Source organism: Bison bison, unplaced genomic scaffold (assembly GCF_000754665.1).
Source record: "Bison bison bison isolate TAMUID 2011002044 unplaced genomic scaffold, Bison_UMD1.0 scf7180017864533, whole genome shotgun sequence".
NCBI lineage: Eukaryota > Metazoa > Chordata > Mammalia > Artiodactyla > Bovidae > Bison > Bison bison.
Window position 1 is genome coordinate 1751565 of NW_011495082.1, and position 10857 is coordinate 1762421.

Here is a 10857-nt window from a genome sequence, read left to right on the forward strand (position 1 = left end):
GATTTAGGTCATACCTGAATGGTCTAGTGGTTTTCCCTACTTTCTTCCATTTAAGTCTGAATTTGGCAATAAGGAGTTCATGGTCTGAGCCACAGTCAGCTCCTGGTCTTGTTTTTGATGACTGTATAGAGCTTCTCCATCTTTGGTTGAAAGAATATAGTCAATCTGATATCTGCATAGGAGCTCCTCAATATATAAGGCAAATGCTAACAGCGAAAAAAGGAGAAAAGGGCGGTAACACAATAATAGTGGGGGACTTAAACAACCTAGACAGCATATTCAAAAGCAGAGACATTACTTTGTCAACAAAGGTCCGTCTAGTCAAGGCTATGTTTTTTCCAATGGTCGTGTATGGATGTGAGAGGTGGACTATAAAGAAAGCTGAGTGCCAAAGAATTGATGCTTTTGAACTTAAGTGCTGGAGAAGACTCTTGAGAGTCCCTTGGACTGTGCAAGGAGATCCAACCAGTCCATTCTAAAGGAGATCAGTCCTGGGTGTTCATTGGAAGGACTGATGCTGAAGCTGAAACTCCCAATACTTTGGCCACCTGGTGTGAAGAGCTGACTCATATGAAAAGACCCTGATGCTGGGAAAGATTGAAGGCAGGAGGAGAAGGGGATGACAGAGGATGAGATGGTTGTATGACATCACCGACTCAATGGACATGAATTTGGGTGAACTCTGGGAGTTGGTAACGGACAGGGAGGCCTGGCGTGCTGCGGTTCATGAGGTCGCAAAGAGTTGGACATGACTGAGTAACTGAACTGAACTAAACACCCTACTTACATCAAGAGACAGATCATCCAGACAGAAAATCAATAAGGAAACTCAGGCTTTAAATGACACATTAAACCAGATGGGTTTAACTTAAATTTATTGAATATTTCATCTGAAAGCAGCAGAATAAACATTCAAGCGTACAGGGTACACTCAGACAGATCACATGCAACCCATAAAGCAAGTCTTGATAAATTAAAAAGAACTGTAATCACATCAAGCATCTTTTCCAACCACAATACTATGACATTAGAAATCAACCACAAGAAAAAAATTGTGAAAAACACAAACACTTGGAGGCTAAATAATATGCTACTAAACAACCAATGCATCGCTGAAGAAATCAAAGAGGAAATCAAATTCCTAGGAACAAATGAAAACCAAAGCAGGACAATCCAAAATCTTTAGGATGCAGTAAAAGCAGTTATACAAGGGGAGTTTATAGAAATACAGTCTTACCTCAGGAAATAAGAAAAATCTCAAACAACCTAACCTTACTCTTAAAGCAACTAGAGAAAGAAGAGCAAATAAAACCCAAAGTTAGCAAAAAGAAAGAAATCACAAAGATCAGGGCAGAAATAAATGAAATTAGACACGAAGAAAATAATAAAAAAACAAGTTAGTTCTTGGAAAAGATAAGCAAAATTGACAAACCTTTAGCCAAACCCGTCAAGAAAAACAGGGGAGGGCTCAAATCAATAATGAAAAAGAAGTTACAATGGATACCACGGAAATACCAAGGATCACAAGAGACTTGTACAAGCAACTATGTGCCAATAAAACGAACAACCTAGAAGAAAAGGACAAATTCTTTGAAATGCAAATCTCCCAAAACTGAACTAGGAAGAAATGGAAAATATGGACAGACCAACTGTAAGCACTGAAATAGAAACTATGATTAAGAATCTCCCAAACAAAAGTCCAGGACTAGATGGCTTCATGGGTAAATGCAATGAAACCTTTAGAGCAGGGGTCCCCAATCTCTGGGAGCCAATGCCTGATGGTCTGAGGTGGAGCTGTTGTAGTAATAATAGAAATGAAGCACACACTAAATGCAATGTGCTTGAAATCACCCCTAAACCGTCCCCACCCCAGCCCTCCAGGTCCACTGAAAAACCGTCTTCCACAAAAACAGTCCCTGGTGCCAAAAAGGTTGGAGACTACTGATAAAGAGAATAGTTTAGAGACTAGTTAACACCCATCCTTCTGAAACCCTTCCAAAAACTGCAGAGGGAGAAACACTCCCAAACTCATTCTATGAAGCCACCATCACCCAGATGCCAAAACCAGACTGACACCACAAAATACCACTCATGAACATAGATGCAAAAATCCTCCACAAAATACTAGCAAACTGAATTGAACAATACATTAGAAAGATCATTCACGAGGACTTCCTTGGTGGCTCAGTGGTAAAGAATCTACCTGCTAATGCAGGAGACACAGGCTCAATCCCTGGTCCGAGAAGACCCACATGCTATGGAGCAACTAAACCCACGTGCCACAACTACTGAGCCTGCGCTGTAGAGTCCAGGATCCGTAACCACTGAGCCCACGTGCCCTAAGGCCTGTGCTCTGCAACATGGGATGCCACCCAATAAGGCCGTGCACTTGCAACTAGAGGAAAGCCTGTGCAGCAGTGGAGACCAAGCCCAGCCAAATGGTCATATGCTGTGATCAAGGGGCATTTTTCTTAGGCTACAAATATTTTTCAATATCTACAAATTAATTACACTGATATACCGCATTAACAAAATGAAGAATAAAAACTATATGATCATCTCAATAGACACAGAAAAAACCTGACAAAATCCAACACTGATTTGATTAATACTCTCCAGAAAGTGCACAAAAAGAACCTACCTCAACACAGTAAAGGCCATATATGACAAACCCACAGCAACATCATGCTCAAGAGTGAAAAGCGGAAAGCATTTCCTATATCATCAGAAACAAGACAAGATGTTCACTCTCAACATTCTTACTCAACAGTTTTGGAAGTCCTAACCACAGCAATCAGAGAAGAAAAGGAAACAAAAGGAATCCAAATTAGAAAACAAAACAAAACAAAACAAAACTGTTACTGCTGGCAGATGACATTATACTAAACATTGAAAATCCTAAAGATGTTACCATAAAACTACCAGAGCTTATCAGTGAATTCTATACATTTGCAGGATACAAAATTAATACACAGAAATCTCTTGCATTTCTATATACAAATGAAAGATCAGAAAGAAATATTAAGGAAACAATTCCATTTTTGACCACATCAAAAAGAATAAAATACCTATGAATAAACCCACCTGAGAAGGCAGAAATCCTGTACTCTAAAAACTGTAATACTCTGATGAAAGATATCAAAGATTACAAAAACAGATGGAAAGATTTACCATATTCCTGATTGAAAGAATCAACACTGTCAAAATAACTAAGGTAATCTACAGATTCAATGCAATCCCTATCAAATTACCAATGGCAGTTTTTGTAAATCTAGAACTAAAAAAAATCTTAAAATTTGTATGGAAACGCTGCTGCTGCTGCTGCTGCTGCTGCTGCCAAGTCGCTTCAGTCATGTCCAACTCTGTGCGACCCTATAGATGGCAACCCACCAGGCTCCCCTGTCCCTGGGATTCTCCAGGCAAGAACACTGGAGTGGGTTGCCATTGCCTTCTCCAATGCATGAAAGTGAAAAGTGAAAGTGAAGTCGCTCAGTCATGTCTGATTCTTAGCGACCCCATGGACTGCAGCCTACCAAGCTCCTCTGCCCATGGGATTTTCCAGGCAAGAGTACTGGAGTGGGGTGCCAAAGACCCCAAATAGCCATACCAATCTTGAGAAAGAAAAACAGAGCTGGAGGAATGAGGCTCCCTGACTTATGACTATACTACTAAGATACAGTGATTAATACAGTATGGTACTGGCAAACTATTAGAATCCACCTGCAATGCAGGAGACCCCGATTTGATTCCTGGGTCAGGAAGATCCGTTGAAGAAGGGATAGGCATCCCACTGCAGTACTCTTGGGCTTCCCTCCTGGCTTAGCTGGTAAAGAATTCCACAATGTGGGAGACCTGGGTTCAATCCCTGGGTTGGGAAGATCCCCTGGAGAAGGGAAGGCTACCCACTCCAGTATCCTGGCCTGGAGAATTCCATGGACTGTACAGTACATGGGGTCACAAAGAGTCAAGACACAGCTGAGCAACTTTCATTGGCAAACCAACAGACACATAGATCAATGGAACAGGATAGAAAGCAGAGAAATAAACCCACGCACTCATGGTTATTCTCAACAAAGGAGGCAAGAATATATAATGAAAAAAAGACATTCTTCAATAAGTGCTGCTGGGGAAACTGAACAGCTACCTATACAAGAATGAAATTAGAACACTCACTAACACCACACACAAAAATAAACTCAAATGGATTAAAGACCTAACTGTGAGACCAAACATCATAAAACTCTTAGAGGAAAACAAAGGCACAATACTCTTTGACATAAATCACAACAGTATCTTTTTGGATCCACCTCCGAGGGTAATTAAATTAACAAATGAGATCTAATTAAACTTAAAAGGTTTTTACACAGAAAAGGAAATTATAAACAAAACAAAAAGACAACCCTCAAAATGGGAGAAATGCAAACAAAGAACCAACAAGGGATTAATCTCTAAAATATACAAAGAGCTCATGTAGCTCAATATTAAAAAAAAAAAAAGAAACCCAATCAAAAAATGTGTAGAAGATATAATATAGACATTTCTCCTAAGAACATATACTGATGGCCAAAAAGCACATGAAAAGATGCTCTGCATGGCTAATTACTAGAAAAATGCAAACCAAAAATACAATGAGGTATTAACACACATCAGAATGGCCATCATCAAAAATTTTACAAACAATCCATACTAGAGAGGGTATGGAGAAAAGGGAACCCTCCTACCCTGCAGCTGAGAATGTAAAATGGTACAGACACAGTGGAGAACAGTATCACTTCAGTTCAGTCACTCAGTCGTGTCCGACTCTTTGCAACCCCATGAATCACAGCTTGCCAGGCCTTCAGTCACTCAGTCGTGTCCGACTCTTTGCAACCCCATGAATCACAGCTTGCCAGGCCTCCCTGTCCATCACCAACTCCCCGAGTTCACTCAAACCCACATCCATTGAGTTGGTGATGCCATCCAGCCATCTCATCCTCTGTCGTCCCCTTCTCCTGCCCCCAATCCCTCCCAGCATTAGAGTCTTTTTCAATGAGTCAACTCTTCGCATCAGGTGGCCAAAGTACTGGAGCTTCAGCTTTAGCCTCATTCCCTCCAAAGAACACCCAGGGCTGATCTCCTTCAGAATGGACTGGTTGGATCTCCTTGCAGTCCAAGGGACTCTCAAGAGTCTTCTCCAACACCACAGTTCAAAAGCATCAATTCTTCGGTGCTCAGCCTTCACAGTCCAACTCTCACATCCATACATGACCACAGGAAAAACCATAGCCTTGACTAGGCGAACCTTTGTTGGCAAAGTAATGTCTCTGCTTTTCAATATGCTATCTAGGTTGGTCATGACTTTCCTTCCAAGGAGTAAGCGTCTTTTAATTTCATGGCTGCAATCACCATCTGCAGTGATTTTGGAGCCCAGAAAAATAGTCTGACACTGTTTCCACTGTTTCCCCATCTACTTGCCATGAAGTGATGGGACCAGATGCCATGATCTTAGTTTTCTGAATGTTGAGCTTTAAGCCAACTTTTTCACTCTCCTCTTTCACTTTCATCAAGAAACTTTTTAGTTCCTCTTCACTTTCTGCCATAAGGGTGCTGTCATCTGCATATCTGAGTTATTGATATTTCTCCCAGCAATCTTGCTTTCAGCTTGTGCTTCTTCCAGTCCAGCGTTTCTCATGATGTACTCTGCATATAAGTTAAATAAGCAGGGTGATAGTATACAGCCTTGACGGACTCCTTGTCCTATTTGGAACCAGTCTGTTGTTCCATGTCCAGTTCTAACTGTTGCTTCCTGACCAGCATACAGGTTTCTCAAGAGGCAGGTCAGGTGGTCTTGTACTCCCATCTCTTGAAGAATTTTCCACAGTTTATTGTGATCCACACAGTCAAAGGCTTTGGCATAGTCAATAAAGCAGAAATAGATGTTTCTCTGGAACTTTCTTGCTTTTCTGATGATCCAACAGATGTTGGCAATTTGATCTCTGGTTCCTCTGCCTTTTCTAAAACCAGCTTGAACATGTGGAAGTTCCCGGTTCACGTATTGCTAAAGCCTGGCTTGGAGAATTTTGAGCATTACTTTACTAGCATGTGAGTTGAGTGCAATTGTGTGGTAGTTTGAGAACGGTATGGACGGCTCTAAAAAACTAAAACCAGAGCTATCATATGATAAACAATCCCAGTCCTGGGCATATATCTGGAGAAAACCATACTTCAAAGATACAAAGACCCCAGTGCTCACTGCAGCACTATTTACAACAGTTAAGACATGGGAGCAATCCAAATGCCCATCAACAGAGGAATTTAAAAAGAATATGTGGTACACATATACAATGGAATATTACTCAGCCATAGCCAGGTGGCCCAGTGGTAAAGAACCAGCCTGACAATGAAGGAGACATAAGAGACATAAGTGATATAAGAGACGGGGGTTCAATTCCTGGGTCAGGAAGAGCCCCTGGAGAAGAAAATGGCAACCCACTCCAGTATTCTTGCCTGGAAAATCCCATGGACAGAGGAGCCTAGCGGGCAAAGTTCTCGCAGTCACAAAAGAGCTGCACATGACTTAGCAACTGAACAAAAAACAAATATTCCATTTGTAGCAACATGAATGGACCTAAAGATTAACATACTAAGTGAAGTCAGAGAAAGACAAATATCATACGATATCACTTCTATGTGGAATCTAAAAAATTACACAAATGAACTTATTTACAGAACAGAAACAGACTCACAGACTTAGAAAACAAACTTTTGATTAACAGAGGGGAAAGATGGGGGATGAGGGGATTATGTTACGATTAAAGCACACACACTACTGTATGTAGATAAACAACAAGAACCTACTGTATAACACAGGAAACTCTAGTTAATACTCTGCGATAACCTATATGGGAAAAGAATGTGAAAAAGAATAGATATATGTATGTTGCTGCTGCTGCTTAGTCGCTTCAGTTGTGTCTGATTCTGTGGGATCCCATAGACGGCAGCCCACCAGGCTCCCCCGTCCCTGGCATTCTGCAGGCAAGAACACTGGAGTGGGTTGCCATTTCCTTCTCCAATGCATAAAAGTGAAAAGTGAAAGTGAAGTTGCTCAGTCGTGTCCAACGCTTAGCGACCCCATGGACTGCAGCCTACCAGGCTCCTCCACCCGTGGATTTTCCAGGCAAGAGTACTGGAGTGGGGTGCCATTCCTTCTCCGAGATATACGTATATGTATAACTAAATCACTTTGCTGAAACATAACACTGTAATCAAATATACTCCAATTAAAAGAAAGGATAGAAACAATTACAGAGACAGCATATACAAATGCATATAGCCAAAAAGTTTTAACTACCTGTTTTTCCTCAACAATACCCTATCACAGTACAAACACACAGAAACACATAAGCACATACACAAACATCCGAAACAAAGGCATGAGAACCCAGAGGGAAAGTAATTTTTTTCTTTCCCTATAAAATGAGAATGTCATGACATATCCAGCAGACCTCAAAATTCTTTTGACATGAAATGAGTTTTGAAACATTGCGTAAGATACAATGTAAGAATTCATAATTTAATGCATTCATTGAAAAATTTGACAACAAATATTGATGCATAAATTATATACATAACTAAGGTGCATTTTTGAGTAAAGTGGATAGAGAATTGAGTTAAATATTTATAAGAGGATATAAGTTAGCTTATAAGATTAATCTTTATAAGCTCTTATAAGTTAGCTACAGAAATTTATACCTCATTATCACTAAAGCTTACCACAACAGATCTTGGCATTGCTGGCTTAAACACCGAACAGAATTCCAATAATCTTTTCTCATAATACTTGCAGAGCGTTATTTCTTCATGAGGCTCAAGAAAGACGGGGTCATTTGGAAGAACCTTTAGATCAAAAGTTAGAACAAAAGTTTAATAAGTTAGATAATCTTAATATTTCTCTGTGCAGATTTAATTAAGTTTTTATCTCTAACCAAAGGGAAATGTATCTCATTTTCTCTTTACAGAATTGCTAATATTACACAAAAATAAGTTTTAAAAAATATTCAATAAACTAAAACTGTGCCACAATTGCATAACTTCTCAGAATGTCAACTGAATATTTGCTCACTAAGGTATAAGCAATCATGAGGAGCGTGTGTATATGCTCACAAGTTTGATGTCACTTTTACAGATCAAAAGGAAGAAACCGTCAATGGTTGGAAAACTTTCAATAGCCCTTTCTCAGTCGGTTATCGAGTCACAGAGGTTGAAGTAAAAATCAAGTGTCTCAAGGATATTTCTGACCCTTAACATATTACCTCTTCTGCATCTCTATAAAATTTCTACGAAATACACTGTAGGGTTAATAAATACTACAATTTTACAACAAAAATATCTATTTGGTGCCACTACTGGTTTAATTACAAGTGCCAAAAAAGGTATGTTGAGTCCTAACACCAGTACCTCACAATGTGAGAAAATAAGGTCTTTGCAGATACAATTAGTTAAGATGAGGTCCTACTGAAGTAGAAAAGGCTTCTAATCCAATATGACTGGTAGCTTTGTAAGAAGAACATATAAAGAGACAGAGACACAGGGAGAACACTCTGGAAAGAAGGAGCTAGAGGCTGGAGTTGGCTGCCACTAGCGGAAAAACACCTGGGGTCACCAGAAGCTGAAAAGGAAAGGGTCTAGAAGTTGTAGAGAGCACTACTCCACAAACACCTTGGTCTCACACTTCTAGCCTCCAGAACTCAAACAATAAATCTCTGCTGTGTTAAGTCACTTAGTGTATGGTATTGTGGCGGGCCTAGGAAACTAACACAGGTGGGGCTCATTTTATAGAGACAGCATGGCATTGCGATTCACAGAAGGACAGCTGAAACCAGATTCCATGGGTTCAAATCCTGGCTCTGCCACTTACTAGCTATAGCCTGAGAAGTTATTCAACCTCTCTGTACTTCAGTGTCCTCAGATGTAATGCAAGGATAATAACAGTATCTACCTCATGGGGTAGTTGTGAGGATTCTATGAGCTAACAGTTGCCAAATACTGAAAATTTAGCAAAGGAAGTACTACTCTGTACAGCACAAAAATAAAATGATATTAAGTAAACGAGAGTTACAGGTAAAAGTAAAACTGGAAGGGCGTGGCGGAGAGACTATAGTCCAAACCTTCTGTAGTCAACTGGTTTGTGCTAACAGTGTCTCATCCCCCTTCTTCTGCCCTGCCCCATCCAATCAATCCAATCTTTCCCAGAAAGCTCTTTCTAGAACAGAATCTGACAAGATTAATTCCCCATTTAGAATCTTTCTAAGGTTTCCCATCTCTCCATCACAGAGTTCAAACTACTTACTTCCGCTTACAAGTTCCCTGCCTGTGTTCTCCAGCCTCTCAACACTCTGCTTCCGCCACACACGATCAAGAGCATTCCAGAGACCAGCTCTGCGATTTCTGAACTCCGCCTTTGCACCTGTGGCTCTGTCCGCCGGGAAAGTCCTTTCCCCATCTCCACACCAGCCACTAAGAGAAACCTACCCCCGGTACATTAGCATCCTACAAAGTGTTTTCTTTGCCTTGTTACTGACTATACAGTCCGCCGCTCGACTGAGGGGATGGACGGCCTTGTCCGTCTCCTTACCCACTGTACCTGGCAAGGTGCTCGCTGTTGATTAGATGGATAAACGCACTCTGCGCCGAGGAGGCGGGAGGGAGGTGTGGGGTACGTCCTGGGGGAGGGGGGACAGGCAAGAGTTTACAGAGCCCGAGCCCTCACCTTCCCGTTCGCCACCGCTTTGCATTTGAATTTGCGGTTGGCGTCGGCCCGCAACCGCGCCAGCTGCTCCTCGCTGGCGAAAGTCCAGTGCCTCTTCTGGCTACTGTTGTGGTACATCGGGAAATCGGAGGCGAGGCCCAGGGAGCCTGTAGAGAGAAGACCACGAACTGTACAAAACCTGACGTAAAGCACCTAAGCCACCTCCAGGATCCCACGGAAGCCAAGTCAGGACAACCCGGCGCGGGGGCGATGACGTCAACCTCACGTGGTAATTCCGTCCCCAGTCGCGTTTCCGGAGCGGATTAGGAGGAGAATGGCTCCTGGTGTCTCCAGCGCCTGCTACCCCAAGTGGGCGTGGCCCACAGAAGCCGCTCCTCCTTTCCTGGCCCTAGCTCCGCCCCTTCCCTACAAGATTTAAAGGAGAAGCGACGCGGAGGGCGGTCAAAAGGGAATAGCAATACATTTAGGACTTGTGAAAGCTAACCTGAACAATTTGACGTGCTGCGATTCATGGGGTCGCATGGAGTTGGACACGACTGAGCGACTGAACTGAACTGAACGATTACATGGGGATGACATTGGGCAGATCAGATTGAACAGCCAAGATCGTAAAACAGAAGTATTCCTGGTTCTTTTAACGAAGTATGTCTGGAGCCCTACCAAATTCTCGGCCTCAGAGAGACTGGAACATGGTTGGAAAACTAGAAGCAGTGCGTGGGTATTGCTCTTTACTATTCTGACCCTAATGTGTCCCTGTCTTATTCTTCCTGCAGTAAATAACCTAGTTTCTCTAAAACAGAACATTACTAAAGGAAAAGAAGAAATAGCATTTAAAAAAATCCTCAATATAAATTTAACTCCCCCCAAATTCAAACACTTTTTCTTTTATATTTTAGGACTACTGAAAATTAAGATGTAAAGACAGTATCAGTTCAGTTCAGTCGCTCAGTCGTGTCCAACTCTGCGACCCCATGAATCACAGCACGCCAGGCCTCCCTGTCCATCACCAGCTCCCGGAGTTCACTCAAACTCATGTCCATCGAGCAGTGATGCCATCCGGCCATCTCATCCTCTGTCGTCCCCTTTTCCTCCTGCCCCCAATCCCTCCC

The 10857-nt window shown here is 41.8% G+C and overlaps 1 protein-coding gene across 9 annotated transcripts in view; it reads right to left on the minus strand.

Annotated features, from left to right (window-relative positions):
- CCNH (cyclin H) overlaps positions 1–10088 on the minus strand; it is a 63672-nt gene extending 53584 nt beyond the window's left edge. For 8 of the 9 annotated variants that reach the window (XM_010831892.1, XM_010831890.1, XM_010831891.1 and 5 more), the window contains exons 1-2: positions 9749–10088; positions 7753–7875 (exon numbers count right to left, since the gene is read on the minus strand). In XM_010831892.1, the coding sequence (XP_010830194.1) occupies positions 7753–7875; positions 9749–9865 (240 nt within the window). In that variant the 5' untranslated portion in view covers positions 9866–10088. Of the gene's footprint in view, positions 1–7752; positions 7876–9622 lie in introns of all 9 variants that reach the window. The other variant, XM_010831898.1, reaches the window with a different exon arrangement.
- Positions 10089–10857: the final 769 nt, after the last annotated feature.